The sequence below is a fragment of the Xenopus tropicalis genome, chromosome 5, assembly GCF_000004195.4.
Source record: "Xenopus tropicalis strain Nigerian chromosome 5, UCB_Xtro_10.0, whole genome shotgun sequence".
NCBI classification, from domain to species: domain Eukaryota; kingdom Metazoa; phylum Chordata; class Amphibia; order Anura; family Pipidae; genus Xenopus; species Xenopus tropicalis.
This window is the reverse complement of record NC_030681.2, coordinates 154,091,707-154,108,892: the sequence shown is the minus strand read 5'-3', so window position 1 is coordinate 154,108,892 and position 17,186 is coordinate 154,091,707. Positions and strand designations below refer to the sequence as shown.

At 50.9% G+C, this 17,186-nt stretch overlaps 1 protein-coding gene across 1 annotated transcript in view; it reads right to left on the bottom strand.

The window, feature by feature from the left end:
- Positions 1-16,742, bottom strand: part of LOC116411115 (killer cell lectin-like receptor subfamily G member 1) — a 35,897-nt gene extending 19,155 nt beyond the window's left edge. The window contains exon 1 of the mRNA XM_031903108.1: positions 16,595-16,742. Coding sequence (XP_031758968.1) covers positions 16,595-16,663 — 69 coding nt within the window. The 5' untranslated portion in view covers positions 16,664-16,742. The remainder of the gene's footprint in view (positions 1-16,594) is intronic.
- Positions 16,743-17,186: the final 444 nt, after the last annotated feature.

Genomic DNA, 17,186 nt, shown 5'->3' with positions numbered 1-17,186 from the left:
CAGCCTGACAGACCTGACTCGCTGGGGGAGACCGACCCCTGAAACAGTGTAACACAAGGCAGCAGCCTGACAGACCTGACTCGCTGGGGGAGACCGACCCCTGAAACAGTGTAACACAAGGCAGCAGCCTGACAGACCTGACTCGCTGGGGGAGACCGACCCCTGAAACAGTGTAACACAAGGCAGCAGCCTGACAGACCTGACTCGCTGGGGGAGACTGACCCCTGTAACAGTGTAACACAAGGCAGCAGCCTGACAGAACTGACTCGCTGGGGGAGACTGACCCCTGAAACAGTGTAACACAAGGCAGCAGCCTGACAGACCTGACTCGCTGGGGGAGACCGACCCCTGAAACACTGTAACACAAGGCAGCAGCCTGACAGACCTGACTCGCTGGGGGAGACTGACCCCTGAAACAGTGTAACACAAGGCAGCAGCCTGACAGACCTGACTCGCTGGGGGAGACTGACCCCTGTAACAATGTAACACAGGGCAACAGCCTGACAGACCTGACTCGCTGGGGGAGACTGACCCCTGAAACAGTGTAACACAAGGCAGCAGCCTGACAGACCTGACTCGCTGGGGGAGACTGACCCCTGAAACAGTGTAACACAAGGCAGCAGCCTGACAGACCTGACTCGCTGGGGGAGACTGACCCCTGAAACAGTGTAACACAAGGCAGCAGCCTGACAGACCTGACTCGCTGGGGGAGACTGACCCCTGAAACAGTGTAACACAAGGCAGCAGCCTGACAGACCTGACTCGCTGGGGGAGACTGACCCCTGAAACAGTGTAACACAAGGCAGCAGCCTGACAGACCTGACTCGCTGGGGGAGACTGACCCCTGAAACAGTGTAACACAAGGCAGCAGCCTGACAGACCTGACTCGCTGGGGGAGACTGACCCCTGAAACAGTGTAACACAAGGCAGCAGCCTGACAGACCTGACTCGCTGGGGGAGACTGACCCCTGTAACAATGTAACACAGGGCAACAGCCTGACAGACCTGACTCGCTGGGGGAGACTGACCCCTGAAACAGTGTAACACAAGGCAGCAGCCTGACAGACCTGACTCGCTGGGGGAGACTGACCCCTGTAACAATGTAACACAGGGCAACAGCCTGACAGACCTGACTCGCTGGGGGAGACTGACCCCTGAAACAGTTGTAACACAAGGCAGCAGCCTGACAGACCTGACTCGCTGGGGGAGACTGACCCCTGTAACAATGTAACACAGGGCAACAGCCTGACAGACCTGACTCGCTGGGGGAGACTGACCCCTGAAACAGTGTAACACAAGGCAGCAGCCTGACAGACCTGACTCGCTGGGGGAGACCGACCCCTGAAACAGTGTAACACAAGGCAGCAGCCTGACAGACCTGACTCGCTGGGGGAGACCGACCCCTGTAACAGTGTAACACAAGGCAGCAGCCTGACAGACCTGACTCGCTGGGGGAGACCGACCCCTGAAACACTGTAACACAAGGCAGCAGCCTGACAGACCTGACTCGCTGGGGGAGACTGACCCCTGAAACACTGTAACACAAGGCAGCAGCCTGACAGACCTGACTCGCTGGGGGAGACTGACCCCTGAAACAGTGTAACACAAGGCAGCAGCCTGACAGACCTGACTCGCTGGGGGAGACTGACCCCTGAAACAGTGTAACACAAGGCAGCAGCCTGACAGACCTGACTCGCTGGGGGAGACTGACCCCTGAAACACTGTAACACAAGGCAGCAGCCTGACAGACCTGACTCACTGGGGGAGACTGACCCCTGAAACACTGTAACACAAGGCAGCAGCCTGACAGACCTGACTCACTGGGGGAGACTGACCCCTGAAACACTGTAACACAAGGCAGCAGCCTGACAGACCTGACTCGCTGGGGGAGACTGACCCCTGAAACAGTGTAACACAAGGCAGCAGCCTGACAGACCTGACTCACTGGGGGAGACTGACCCCTGAAACAGTGTAACACAAGGCAGCAGCCTGACAGACCTGACTCGCTGGGGGAGACTGACCCCTGAAACACTGTAACACAAGGCAGCAGCCTGACAGACCTGACTCGCTGGGGGAGACTGACCCCTGTAACACTGTAACACAAGGCAGCAGCCTGACAGACCTGACTCACTGGGGGAGACTGACCCCTGAAACACTGTAACACAAGGCAGCAGCCTGACAGACCTGACTCGCTGGGGGAGACTGACCCCTGAAACAGTGTAACACAAGGCTGCAGCCTGACAGACCTGACTCGCTGGGGGAGACTAACCCCTGTAACACTGTAACACAAGGCAGCAGCCTGACAGACCTGACTCGCTGGGGGAGACTGACCCCTGAAACAGTGTAACACAAGGCAGCAGCCTGACAGACCTGACTCGCTGGGGGAGACCGACCCCTGAAACAGTGTAACACAAGGCTGCAGCCTGACAGACCTGACTCGCTGGGGGAGACTGACCCCTGAAACAGTGTAACACAAGGCAGCAGCCTGACAGACCTGACTCGCTGGGGGAGACTGACCCCTGAAACAGTGTAACACAAGGCAGCAGCCTGACCGACCTGACTCGCTGGGGGAGACTGACCCCTGAAACAGTGTAACACAAGGCAGCAGCCTGACAGACCTGACTCGCTGGGGGAGACCGACCCCTGAAACAGTGTAACACAAGGCAGCAGCCTGACAGACCTGACTCGCTGGGGGAGACTGACCCCTGAAACACTGTAACACAAGGCAGCAGCCTGACAGACCTGACTCGCTGGGGGAGACTGACCCCTGAAACAGTGTAACACAAGGCAGCAGCCTGACAGACCTGACTCACTGGGGGAGACTGACCCCTGAAACAGTGTAACACAAGGCAGCAGCCTGACAGACCTGACTCGCTGGGGGAGACTGACCCCTGAAACACTATAACACAAGGCTGCAGCCTGACAGACCTGACTCGCTGGGGGACACTGACCCCTGAAACAGTGTAACACAAGGCAGCAGCCTGACAGACCTGACTCGCTGGGGGAGACCGACCCCTGAAACAGTGTAACACAAGGCAGCAGCCTGACAGACCTGACTCGCTGGGGGAGACCGACCCCTGAAACAGTGTAACACAAGGCAGCAGCCTGACAGACCTGACTCGCTGGGGGAGACCGACCCCTGAAACAGTGTAACACAAGGCAGCAGCCTGACAGACCTGACTCGCTGGGGGAGACTGACCCCTGTAACAGTGTAACACAAGGCAGCAGCCTGACAGAACTGACTCGCTGGGGGAGACTGACCCCTGAAACAGTGTAACACAAGGCAGCAGCCTGACAGACCTGACTCGCTGGGGGAGACCGACCCCTGAAACACTGTAACACAAGGCAGCAGCCTGACAGACCTGACTCGCTGGGGGAGACTGACCCCTGAAACAGTGTAACACAAGGCAGCAGCCTGACAGACCTGACTCGCTGGGGGAGACTGACCCCTGTAACAATGTAACACAGGGCAACAGCCTGACAGACCTGACTCGCTGGGGGAGACTGACCCCTGAAACAGTGTAACACAAGGCAGCAGCCTGACAGACCTGACTCGCTGGGGGAGACTGACCCCTGAAACAGTGTAACACAAGGCAGCAGCCTGACAGACCTGACTCGCTGGGGGAGACTGACCCCTGAAACAGTGTAACACAAGGCAGCAGCCTGACAGACCTGACTCGCTGGGGGAGACTGACCCCTGAAACAGTGTAACACAAGGCAGCAGCCTGACAGACCTGACTCGCTGGGGGAGACTGACCCCTGAAACAGTGTAACACAAGGCAGCAGCCTGACAGACCTGACTCGCTGGGGGAGACTGACCCCTGAAACAGTGTAACACAAGGCAGCAGCCTGACAGACCTGACTCGCTGGGGGAGACTGACCCCTGAAACAGTGTAACACAAGGCAGCAGCCTGACAGACCTGACTCGCTGGGGGAGACTGACCCCTGTAACAATGTAACACAGGGCAACAGCCTGACAGACCTGACTCGCTGGGGGAGACTGACCCCTGAAACAGTGTAACACAAGGCAGCAGCCTGACAGACCTGACTCGCTGGGGGAGACTGACCCCTGTAACAATGTAACACAGGGCAACAGCCTGACAGACCTGACTCGCTGGGGGAGACTGACCCCTGAAACAGTGTAACACAAGGCAGCAGCCTGACAGACCTGACTCGCTGGGGGAGACTGACCCCTGTAACAATGTAACACAGGGCAACAGCCTGACAGACCTGACTCGCTGGGGGAGACTGACCCCTGAAACAGTGTAACACAAGGCAGCAGCCTGACAGACCTGACTCGCTGGGGGAGACCGACCCCTGAAACAGTGTAACACAAGGCAGCAGCCTGACAGACCTGACTCGCTGGGGGAGACCGACCCCTGTAACAGTGTAACACAAGGCAGCAGCCTGACAGACCTGACTCGCTGGGGGAGACTGACCCCTGAAACAGTGTAACACAAGGCAGCAGCCTGACAGACCTGACTCGCTGGGGGAGACCGACCTTTGCAACATTGTTTAAAATGTAACAACCAGGAGTTCAGCAAATGCTGCTTTCTATAGCCATTACATTTACACATGACTTTTAAAGCGCTACAAATTTTTAATTATTTCATATTGGAAAGTTGCTTAGAATTATGTTTTCTTTCATTATGCAAAAAAATTATTTTTGGGGTTGACATGCCCTTTAAAATAAAGGTGACAGATTGTGGGAGTGAATAACAGAGAAGGGGGCAGGTCTTGCAAAGTCTTGAATTCAGTTTAAATTCAGACTTTTGTCTGAAGGGGAAAATACCCTTTATTAATAATAATAAACAAAAATAATAATAATAATAATAGCCAGCGCACACCCCAACTGTGTCAGTCACAGCTGCAGGGTACAATCAGCACTTTCGGATGCTAATGAGTTACCCACATGAACTTGTTATCCAACTAATCAGTGAATTTCTATTTCTGTTCCATTTCTCGGAGCTACAGACCTTATTTCTTTACCACAAGTTCCTTTGTTCTTGTGGCTTGGGGTAAGGTGGGTGGGAAGGGTTCTCTATCTGAGTTTGTGCTCTTGTAACCATGGGGACCATATCTTTGTACATTTCTGGGGGCAGCCCCTATGCAAGTATGTTAATCAGTACATGGGAATGCTAGGGTTAACTGCATTGTGTGGCGGTTGGGGGGGAATGTGATTTCTCTATGAGGCGTTTGGCTACAATGGACAGAAATACCAGGGATGCCCGCTCTGCTCTTTTAGGGGCATCTGAAACCTGGTTTATATTTATTCAGTAATATAAACGCATAAAATAACAGAGTATGATACCTGCACAGACCATTCAGTTTAACGCGATTCCCATATCCCATGAGTTCCCTGGGCTCCCTGTGTGTACAGAGCTACTCATTCACTCACGCACAGTAACTGCCGCACAAGTCGCACCGCGAATCAGCAAATTCTGTCACTTAACCAGGCCCGGATTTGCGGTGAGGCCAAAGGCCTGGGCCTAGGGCGGCACAAATTTAGGGCCAACCCGCCGCAACAAAATTTTTACATTTTGCACCCATACAGAGCAATGGGGACTTCTCCCCACTGCTCCGTATGGGGGGGGGGGAGGGTTTAAATGTTGCGCATGTGCACTTGCGACAGTGTGGAGCAGGGGAAGGTTTGTTCGCACATGCACGCAGGGGGGGGGCAAAAGGTCTCGGGGCGCCTGGATTTGTAATCCGGCGCTGCACTAAAAGGAACAGTAACACCAAAAAATGAAAGTGTATAAAAGTAACTAAAATATAATGTGCTGCTGCCCTGCACTGGTACAGCTGGGGTGTTTGCTACAGAAACCCTACTATAGTTTATATAAATACCCCGCTGTGTAGCCCCGGGGGCAGCCATTCCTGCACTGGTACAGCTGGGGTGTTTGCTACAGAAACCCTACTATAGTTTATATAAATACCCCGCTGTGTAGCCCCGGGGGCAGCCATTCCTGCACTGGTACAGCTGGGGTGTTTGCTACAGAAACCCTACTATAGTTTATATAAATACCCCGCTGTGTAGCCCCGGGGGCAGCCATTCCTGCACCGGTACAGCTGGGGTGTTTGCTACAGAAACCCTACTATAGTTTATATAAATACCCCGCTGTGTAGCCCCGGGGGCAGCCATTCCTGCACCGGTACAGCTGGGGTGTTTGCTACAGAAACCCTACTATAGTTTATATAAATACCCCGCTGTGTAGCCCCGGGGGCAGCCATTCCTGCACTGGTACAGCTGGGGTGTTTGCTACAGAAACCCTACTATAGTTTATATAAATACCCCGCTGTGTAGCCCCGGGGGCAGCCATTCCTGCACTGGTACAGCTGGGGTGTTTGCTACAGAAACCCTACTATAGTTTATATAAATACCCCGCTGTGTAGCCCCGGGGGCAGCCATTCCTGCACTGGTACAGCTGGGGTGTTTGCTACAGAAACCCTACTATAGTTTATATAAATACCCCGCTGTGTAGCCCCGGGGGCAGCCATTCCTGCATTGGTACAGCTGGGGTGTTTGCTACAGAAACCCTACTATAGTTTATATAAATACCCCGCTGTGTAGCCCCGGGGGCAGCCATTCCTGCACTGGTACAGCTGGGGTGTTTGCTACAGAAACCCTACTATAGTTTATATAAATACCCCGCTGTGTAGCCCCGGGGGCAGCCATTCCTGCACTGGTACAGCTGGGGTGTTTGCTACAGAAACCCTACTATAGTTTATATAAATACCCCCGCTGTGTAGCCCCGGGGGCAGCCATTCCTGCACTGGTACAGCTGGGGTGTTTGCTACAGAAACCCTACTATAGTTTATATAAATACCCCGCTGTGTAGCCCCGGGGGCAGCCGTTCCTGCACTGGTACAGCTGGGGTGTTTGCTACAGAAACCCTACTATAGTTTATATAAATACCCCGCTGTGTAGCCCTGGGGGCAGCCATTCCTGCACTGGTACAGCTGGGGTGTTTGCTACAGAAACCCTACTATAGTTTATATAAATACCCCGCTGTGTAGCCCCGGGGGCAGCCATTCCTGCACTGGTACAGCTGGGGTGTTTGCTACAGAAACCCTACTATAGTTTATATAAATACCCCGCTGTGTAGCCCCGGGGGCAGCCATTCCTGCACCGGTACAGCTGGGGTGTTTGCTACAGAAACCCTACTATAGTTTATATAAATACCCCGCTGTGTAGCCCCGGGGGCAGCCATTCCTGCACTGGTACAGCTGGGGTGTTTGCTACAGAAACCCTACTATAGTTTATATAAATACCCCGCTGTGTAGCCCCGGGGGCAGCCATTCCTGCACCGGTACAGCTGGGGTGTTTGCTACAGAAACCCTACTATAGTTTATATAAATACCCCGCTGTGTAGCCCCGGGGGCAGCCATTCCTGCACTGGTACAGCTGGGGTGTTTGCTACAGAAACCCTACTATAGTTTATATAAATACCCCGCTGTGTAGCCCCGGGGGCAGCCATTCCTGCACTGGTACAGCTGGGGTGTTTGCTACAGAAACCCTACTATAGTTTATATAAATAAGCTGCTATGTAGCCCTGGGGCAGCCGTTCAAAGGAGAAAAGGCACAGGCACATAGCAGATAACAGATAAGCTCTGTAGAATACAATGGTGTTTTATCTGTTATCTGCTATGTAACCTGTGCCTTTTTTCCAGCTTGAATGGCTGCCCCCGGGGCTACACAGCAGCTTATTATATAAATTATAGAAGTGTTACTGTAGCAAACACACCAGTTTTACCAGTGCAGGGCAACAGTGCATTATATTTTTATTACTTTAAAGCTCTTTCATTTTTTGCGTTACTGTTCCTTTAACGTAATTTCTCGCTGTCTAGTTCCAAAGCCTCAACCCGGCCTGGGCATGGTGTATGCGCTTTCTCCTGAGTCCAGGAAAGAGAAGTAAGCGACAGAATTTCCCTTATTTGCTAGGGGTGGGGGTACCTTATATACATTTTTTATTGGGAAGGTGGAGGAGGGGGACCTGTCCTATCAACTGGGGGTCGGGGATTAACCCACGGTGTATGCTGTTTCAAGGATTCCGGGAAAATATTGCTATCTGGGTTGGTATTGTGCGTATAATAATGTGATGGATCTCACACTGGGTGAAGTGGGCAATTTTAACACGATTGAGGTAACAACTATTACAAGACTTGACCCCCGCAAGGTGCGCAAACTGACAGCGCAAAGATGGCGCAAAGTGACCGAGAGTGCAAAGAGAGAGAATCCCCAGAAGTGACAGAGAAACAAACAGGGTATCGGAGTCTCATGAAACACCTTAGAGAGCTGGAAATAACTGGATCAGAACCCCTTTATTCTTATATATAATGATAAATGAATATAAATATAAGAAGCGCCGGATCGCCCAACACTCGGCTCCAATCCTCTTCCGGGGATGCCCGACATTCTGCACCTTCCGTAGGTTGGTATCATTCTGCGCAAACTTGCGTTATATCTCTATATAATTAATACTGAACTCATTTATAACCAACAGTACCGTTTTATTAAGGCGATGTTCCATCTCCCAATAATCAAATTCTTAGGGGATAATAAAAAATAAACTTAAGCAGAGTAAACTGGCGACTATAAGCTCATTGGAGACACCGTCATACCCCAAAAAGTATAAGGTATTCACCAGATACACAGGGAATAGCCGCATATTTATACAGTCAGTTCAGGGGTTTAGATTATGGAAGTCACAAAGGGACACAAACCCCATTAGAGCCAAGAGCCGGGCACAATATACAAAACAAAAATCAGAAAAATAAACCAGAAACCAGATAAAGCACATCAGCATATAACCAATGTAAAATACAAATTGTCAGCTGTATTTCCGAAATACAAATAAATATTCTATATATAATTCTATATATTCCAGGGAAGCCCTCCATCCCCGGGGCTTTATGGATTTTCCCCTTTAAGAATGTCAGGGCTATATACAGGGGTGCAAGGGCAGATACCTCTCTATCCGGCGGCTGGATATATCCCTGCTTCAATCTCCCATATACCCTCCCAGTTAATATATTGTTCTATTATATTTAAAATAAATAAATGTTAAAAATAAATCTATATATGTAAATTGTAGCAGCAGAGACACATTTGAGGTTTAACCAAAGGGCTCATGTGTAGGAGTCGGTTAAAGGAGAAGGAAAGTTATAATCCAAATCAGTGCAGCCTGTATAAGCCACACAGCAGCCTCCCTTCTGCCCCGACACTTAGTAACCCCTGTAATGCTGAGAGCCAGTAGTATTGCCAATCCCATTCCCATCAGCCCCTGCCCCAGTGAGCTTACAATCTAAGGTCCCTATCACATTCCCATCAGCCCCTGCCCCAGTGAGCTTACAATCTAAGGTCCCTATCCCATTCCCATCAGTCCCTGCCCCAGTGAGCTTACAATCTAAGGTCCCTATCACATTCCCATCAGTCCCTGCCCCAGTGAGCTTACAATCTAAGGTCCCTATCCCATTCCCATCAGTCCCTGCCCCAGTGAGCTTACAATCTAAGGTCCCTATCCCATTGCCATCAGTCCCTGCCCCAGTGAGCTTACAATCTAAGGTCCCTATCACATTCTCATCAGTCCCTGCCCCAGTGAGCTTACAATCTAAGGTCCCTATCCCATTGCCATCAGTCCCTGCCCCAGTGAGCTTACAATCTAAGGTCCCTATCCCATTGCCATCAGTCCCTGCCCCAGTGAGCTTACAATCTAAGGCCCCTATCACATTCCCATCAGCCCCTGCCCCAGTGAGCTTACAATCTAAGGTCCCTATCACATTCCCATCAGCCCCTGCCCCAGTGAGCTTACAATCTAAGGTCCCTATCCCATTCCCATCAGCCCCTGCCCCAGTGGAGCTTACAATCTAAGGTCCCTATCACATTCCCATCAGTCCCTGCCCCAGTGGAGCTTACAATCTAAGGTCCCTATCACATTCCCATCAGTCCCTGCCCCAGTGAGCTTACAATCTAAGGGCCCTATCACATTCCCATCAGTCCCTGCCCCAGTGAGCTTACAATCTAAGGTCCCTATCACATTCCCATCAGTCCCTGCCCCAGTGGAGCTTACAATCTAAGGTCCCTATCACATTCCCATCAGCCCCTGCCCCAGTGAGCTTACAATCTAAGGGCCCTATCACATTCCCATCAGCCCCTGCCCCAGTGAGCTTACAATCTTTATTTATCTGTATTTATTGTTATACTTTGTATTTATCTATTATCTTAATAACCCCGTTTGTATTAATGTATTCTACTGTACAGAGCTGCGTAGATAAGTAGCACTTTATAAATAAACATAAACATACATACATACTAAGCATAACACTATAACACTATACATACATAACACGTACTCGGTACTAATCTGGGTAAATATATATATAAGTGAATACACAGACGCAGGCAGAGATACGGTACCTGCCGGGGCATCATTTTGGGACAGTGCAGCAGTTACAAGGGCACAAGGCTCAGGGGCAGTTCAGGACCCTCACACTTACCCGGGGGGGCTGCTGGGGGGCAGGAGCAGCCTTATAGCTTGCGGATCCGCTCATGCCCACCCGGCAGTTACTGACTGGCAGGAAAGGTTGTTCCTCCGGGAGCGGTTGAGATGCAGCCACAGACATCGCGGAGCAGCAAATAGCGACTGAGAGACAGTGGGACCTTATATAGGGGGAGTGGGGGGACTGACTTTCAGTCATATCTGCACATTTTAGTTAAAGAGGAGCCCTGCTGGGTAATTATATTTCAGTGCCCGCAGCAGTGTGACACCCAGGGGTTTCCGTTTAATATTTAGTTATACAAGTTTCCAGCATGTTGCACAAAAGAGATTTTTTACTGCAGCAGCCAAATAGAAACCACAAAATAGAAACCACACTGACGCTGAACTGATCAGCCGGAGAGGAAAGGCTGCCAAGTGCTGGTCTGGAAAAAACTAACAGTGCGGAGTCATATGGTGTTGTTTTATCTGTTGCTCAAAGAGAGGCAATTGTGGCCCCAAGTACAGCAGGGGGTGCAGCTATGGGAACATATGGATTATAGAAAGGGGTCCATAGCTCCTTGGCTTTAGGGTTCCCATCCTCATAAATCATATATTGGTTATGGGGGGGGCCCCATGCTTCCCAATGGTACCAAACAGGGACTGCCTATACCCACCAGTTAGGAGGGATAGTTTCTGGGGGGCTGGGACAGGAGACACCCCTCATGTTTGGTATCATTCTGATCCCCCCCATATGGGTCAAAACAAGCCCCTACTTTCATAATAATATTATATGACAGAAACTGGCATGAGAAGTGCAGCTCTCTACGGGGGGTCCCAAGGGACATGTGACATCCTGTGCCGTAGGCACCAACCTGACTGGACTTCTTTGTATGTATCCCAGAGCGTTGAAATAGGGGGGGATAGAGAGGTTCAGCTGTGGCCCCTGGGGGGATAGAGAGGTTCAGCTGTGGCCCCTGGGGGGATAGAGAGGTTCAGCTGTGGCCCCTGGGGGGATAGAGAGGTTCAGCTGTGGCCCCTGGTTGGATAGAGAGGTTCAGCTGTGGCCCCTGGGGGGATAGAGAGGTTCAGCTGTGGCCCCTGGGGGGATAGAGAGGTTCAGCTGTGGCCCCTGGTTGGATAGAGAGGTTCAGCTGTGGCCCCTGGTTGGATAGAGAGGTTCAGCTGTGGCCCCTGGGGGGATAGAGAGGTTCAGCTGTGGCCCCTGGTTGGATAGAGAGGTTCAGCTGTGGCCCCTGGTTGGATAGAGAGGTTCAGCTGTGGCCCCTGGTTGGATAGAGAGGTTCAGCTGTGGCCCCTGGGGGGATAGAGAGGTTCAGCTGTGGCCCCTGGGGGGATAGAGAGGTTCAGCTGTGGCCCCTGGGGGGATAGAGAGGTTCAGCTGTGGCCCCTGGTTGGATAGAGAGGCTCAGCTGTGGCCCCTGGGGGGATAGAGAGGTTCAGCTGTGGCCCCTGGGGGGATAGAGAGGTTCAGCTGTGGCCCCTGGGGGGATAGAGAGGTTCAGCTGTGGCCCCTGGTTGGATAGAGAGGTTCAGCTGTGGCCCCTGGGGGGATAGAGAGGTTCAGCTGTGGCCCCTGGTTGGATAGAGAGGTTCAGCTGTGGCCCCTGGTTGGATAGAGAGGTTCAGCTGTGGCCCCTGGTTGGATAGAGAGGTTCAGCTGTGGCCCCTGGTTGGATAGAGAGGTTCAGCTGTGGCCCCTGCAGAAGAAAAATAAGCAGAAGCCCAATGGGAATTAGAGGCTTTATTCCTGTGGGTGCTCCCTCTTACCCCACTCTCCCAGCCTCCTAACTGGGCAGCATTTGGGGGTATCCGTTTGGCAGCAGTGAGCCTGGCAGTACAAACCAGCACTCTTTTTTTTTTGGCTACAGAAAAGCAAATTCCTTTATTCACTCAGTCTGGAGATTCACAGAAGCCAAGCGGCTGCTTCAAATAGTTGTCTGGCAGCTCTCCAGCAGGCTGCCTTAGGGCAAAGACACACAGAGCTACTAGTAGCAGCTACTTGTCACGGCTACAGAAACAGATAATACTGATCATTCACTGATAATTGTCTCTGTGTGCGTTTAGCAGGGGAAATTCTAGTGCTCAGTAGCCGTGACAAGTAGCTGCTACTCATGGGTAGGGGAATTTTTTCTTTTTCGTTTTCTAATAAAAACCCAAATATTTACTATACTGAATGTTCAAAGTTCATAATTTCCTTTGTTAGCTTTATTTTATTTTTGCTACATCTTTATCTATCTTTATCTATATACTAAGCCGAAACGTGTGTCCTTGGTGCTTCCAGCGCCGGTGGGTCAGCCTGTACAGAAAGGGAAAGTTCAGCTTTGGGAAAATGTAATATTTATAGGAATGTGCCCCCATATACACACACTCACCTATTATTGCATTCTCCCCACCCATACAAGCTGCCAGCCCATATACACTTACCCCCGGGATTTACTGCATGTTACCCCATTGGGAGCAGACACCTACATACTGTGTATTATTATTTATATATATATATGGGTTAATTTACAAGAACACAATATTCTGGGGGGAACCTCTATACATTATCAGATGAATTCCCCCTACACAGTATCACATGGGCTCTCGGATCAGCAGCAGCTCATTACATTTATTTGGACAAAAGCTGATTATTTAACCGTCTCCCTTCCCCTGTGCCGCTGCGGCAATGTGTGCCGGGGAACCTGGGGCTGGAAGGGCTGCACCCCCAAACCCACTGTACACCTGGGCATCTGCCCATCAGGTATGGGGGGGCCGGGCTGCACTATATCCACGATTCAGCTCCAAATCCAACCGCACTTTTTTTCTTTTTTTAACCAAATCAGAACACAAAGTCATGTGACATTAAAGCGCCAGACAGCTTATTATTAAATGATATTGTTGAAATTTCAATATGCAAATCAGGGCTGGGATCTGGTATCCGGGAAATCTATTGTACAGAATTCAGTCATTTTTGACCAAATCCAACAGTGATGGATTTTCTACATCACCATTTGTAGTAAGCATTAATATCAACATTTATTTATAAAGCGCCAACATATTCCGCAGCGCTGCACAATAAGATGTACACTAAGCATAATATACCCAAGGTGCTAAATAAAAGCAATATATATATAATATATATATAATACAACACCCCCCCCCCCCATTGCAATACAGCTTCTATTCCTCCAGCAGCACAAATAAAAGGCAAGAGTATCAGCACCCCAAAACCAACTGGTCCCCCCCACCTGTAGGTAACATTACAGTGACACAGTCATAGAGTTAATATAACCCTAAGGGCCCAGGTACAAGATTCACAGCAGCCCATCAGGATACCAGGAAAACTCCCGGTGGGCCCAGGTGTCAGGGGGCCCTCCTGCTAATGACTATTTGGCCTGTTTCATGGCCATTCCCTATATCTGAATGGGAAGAGAGAGGAGAAATAGATGGAAGAATAGATGCTAGCATGTAAATAAAAGAGACTAGGGGAATAAAGAGGTTGGGTGAGGAAAGGAGGAAAAATAGTTTGGAGAGTGGGCCTGTGGTCTAAGGATTTCTGGTGGGGCCCTGGGGTCCCAGTCCGGACCTGGTCACATCTGCGGGTTACAATCAGCACTTTCAGACTCTAAGAAATGAGTTACCCACTTGTTACTTAAGAACCAAGCGTGTTAATGTTCTGTGAAACCACAAAACAGTAAATTTGTATTCCTGTTCCACTCTTCTTGCATTTGATTGTTTACCACAAGTTCCCTACTTGTTGTGGCTTTGGGAGGGGTGGGGGGTTTGAGGGGTTCTCTGAGTTTGTGCTCTTGTAACCATGGGGACCATATTTTTGTAAATTTCTCAGGGCAGCCCCTTTGCAGTGTCGGACTGGGACCCCAGGGGCCACCAGAAACCTTAGACCCTCCTTTCCTCCCCCAACCTCTTTATTCTCCCAGTCTCTTTTATTTACATGCTAGCATCTATTCTCCCATCTATTTCTCCTCTCTCTTCCCATTCAGAAATAGGGAATGGCCATGAAACAGGCCAAATAGTCAGGAGCAGGAGGGCCCCCCGACACCTGGGCCCCCCGGGAGTTTTCCTGGTATCCTGGCAGCCCAGTCCCACACTGTCCCTTTGCAAGTATGTTAATCACTACATGGAAATACAGCAGATTTCTATATTTATACAAAGTCAGTTCAGGGGTTTAGATTATGGAAGTCACAAAGGGACACAAACCCCATTAGAGCCAAGAGCCGGGCACAATATACAAAGAAAACACAAATCAGAAAAATAAACCAGAAACGGGAAAACAGAATTTTTTAAAGCGCATCAGAATATAACCAATGTAAATTACTAACTGTCAGCTGTATTTCCTGCTGTATTTCCTGCTGTATTTCCTGCTGCTCACTATCTCTGGCAGGGAAGGTAATTAGATTTGGCCTTTGTTTCCGGCAATCCTGTGCCCTGAGTGTGTGTATTGTTACCGATGCTATTAAGTGTAACCTGTAAGTAATTACATGACTAACGCGGCTTTGACTTGTCTCTTTGTCAAAAACATGTATCTGAGTTGACAAATACACACTGACAAATATGTCTAATTTTATAGGAATTTTAAAGGCACATAAGAGTATTTATTTGTCAGTTCCAAATGAAACTATCGGCTTTGGAATGTGTGCCGAGCGCAGGGAAATGCAGGATAAATGGGAATTAAATGGAACCCAACTCTGAGCCCCCAAGGGCAGAATATAATGGGATTAATCAGCCGATGTGATCAGGGGCAACTCAAATGTGCATAAAGCACACAAACTGCCCCCGTGTGAGAGTGACCCCTACAGGCTACTTTCCATATAGAACATTTGCACCCATTGACACAATTTCTATAAGAATGAGGGAACCCAGCCTGCCCCCCCACAGCTGAACTACAACTCACAGGGGTGTCCCAAGGCAGCACCTCCAGCCCCAAAACCTGCCCCCCCCACAGCTGAACTACAACTCACAGGGGTGTCCCAAGGCAGCACCTCCAGCCCCCAAACCTGCCCCCCCACAGCTGAACTACAACTCACAGGGGTGTCCCAAGGCAGCACCTCCAGCCCCCAAACCTGCCCCACCCCCACAGCTGAACTACAACTCACAGGGGTGTCCCAAGGCAGCACCTCCAGCCCCCAAACCTGCCCCCCCACAGCTGAACTACAACTCACAGGGGTGTCCCAAGGCAGCACCTCCAGCCCCCAAACCTGCCCCCCCACAGCTGAACTACAACTCACAGGGGTGTCCCAAGGCAGCACCTCCAGCCCCCAAACCTGCCCCCCCACAGCTGAACTACAACTCACAGGGGTGTCCCAAGGCAGCACCTCCAGCCCCCAAACCTGCCCCCCCACAGCTGAACTACAACTCACAGGGTGTCCCAAGGCAGCACCTCCAGCCCCCCAAACCTGCCCCCCCACAGCTGAACTACAACTCACAGGGGTGTCCCAAGGCAGCACCTCCAGTCCCCAAACCTGCCCCCCCACAGCTGAACTACAACTCACAGGGGTGTCCCAAGGCAGCACCTCCAGTCCCCAAACCTGCCCCCCCACAGCTGAACTACAACTCACAGGGGTGTCCCAAGGCAGCACCTCCAGTCCCCAAACCTGCCCCCCCCACAGCTGAACTACAACTCACAGGGGTGTCCCAAGGCAGCACCTCCAGTCCCCAAACCTGCCCCCTCCAGCTGAACTACAACTCACAGGGGTGTCCCAAGGCAGCACCTCCAGCCCCCAAACCTGCCCCCCCCACAGCTGAACTACAACTCACAGGGGTGTCCCAAGGCAGCACCTCCAGCCCCCAAACCTGCCCCCCCACAGCTGAACTACAACTCACAGGGGTGTCCCAAGGCAGCACCTCCAGCCCCCAAACCTGCCCCCCCCACAGCTGAACTACAACTCACAGGGGTGTCCCAAGGCAGCACCTCCAGCCCCAAACCTGCCCCCCCACAGCTGTTAATGGGCCCCTGGGATGTGCAGTTGAACAGCTGGAGGGCTGCAGGTTGGATATATCTGATGTATTTACTGATTATTTTAATAACAATTACGATAGTATTAATATACTACTAGTAATACTCCCTCCCCATTAGCCGCACACACAGTTTCTACCTTGTCGGTGCCCAGGAGCGACTCCATCACTGCAATTGGACTTTCCTGCTTCTGTCCCTTTGGGCTCATCCTGTTCCGACTTGCACTTTCTTTGCTGCGACTCTTCCCTTATGTACTGATCTGCTCACTGTCCGACCCCCAGGCGGGGCCCATTGCGCTGGGTGAGATATTGCCAACTAAGTCCCTGGAAAGCAGCCAAATACATCAGGGAAGCCAGTCACATTGACTTCTGTGACTCACACACCAGGAATCTGTAGCCATTTAATTAGGCTGGGGGGGGGGGAAACACCTGCAAGACTAACACTCACCTGCCTGCACACACACACCTCTCCCCCCCAGGCGCACATATCTGTACATGGTGCAATCAGGTGGTTACTTTGAGGCTTCTTTGATTTAATCAGTACTAATGTATAATTAACACTACTGCCACTTTCTTTCTTACCTAAATACAGACTTGTGCGCCTTGTAGCGCCAGACACTGCAGGAGAGTTGCAGTTCAGCAATACAGTTTGTCACATTCTTTCCAAATCTCTTCTTTCTTCTTAGTGTTCTAATCGCCATATCGCTTAATCATTATTTCCCCTGTTACAAT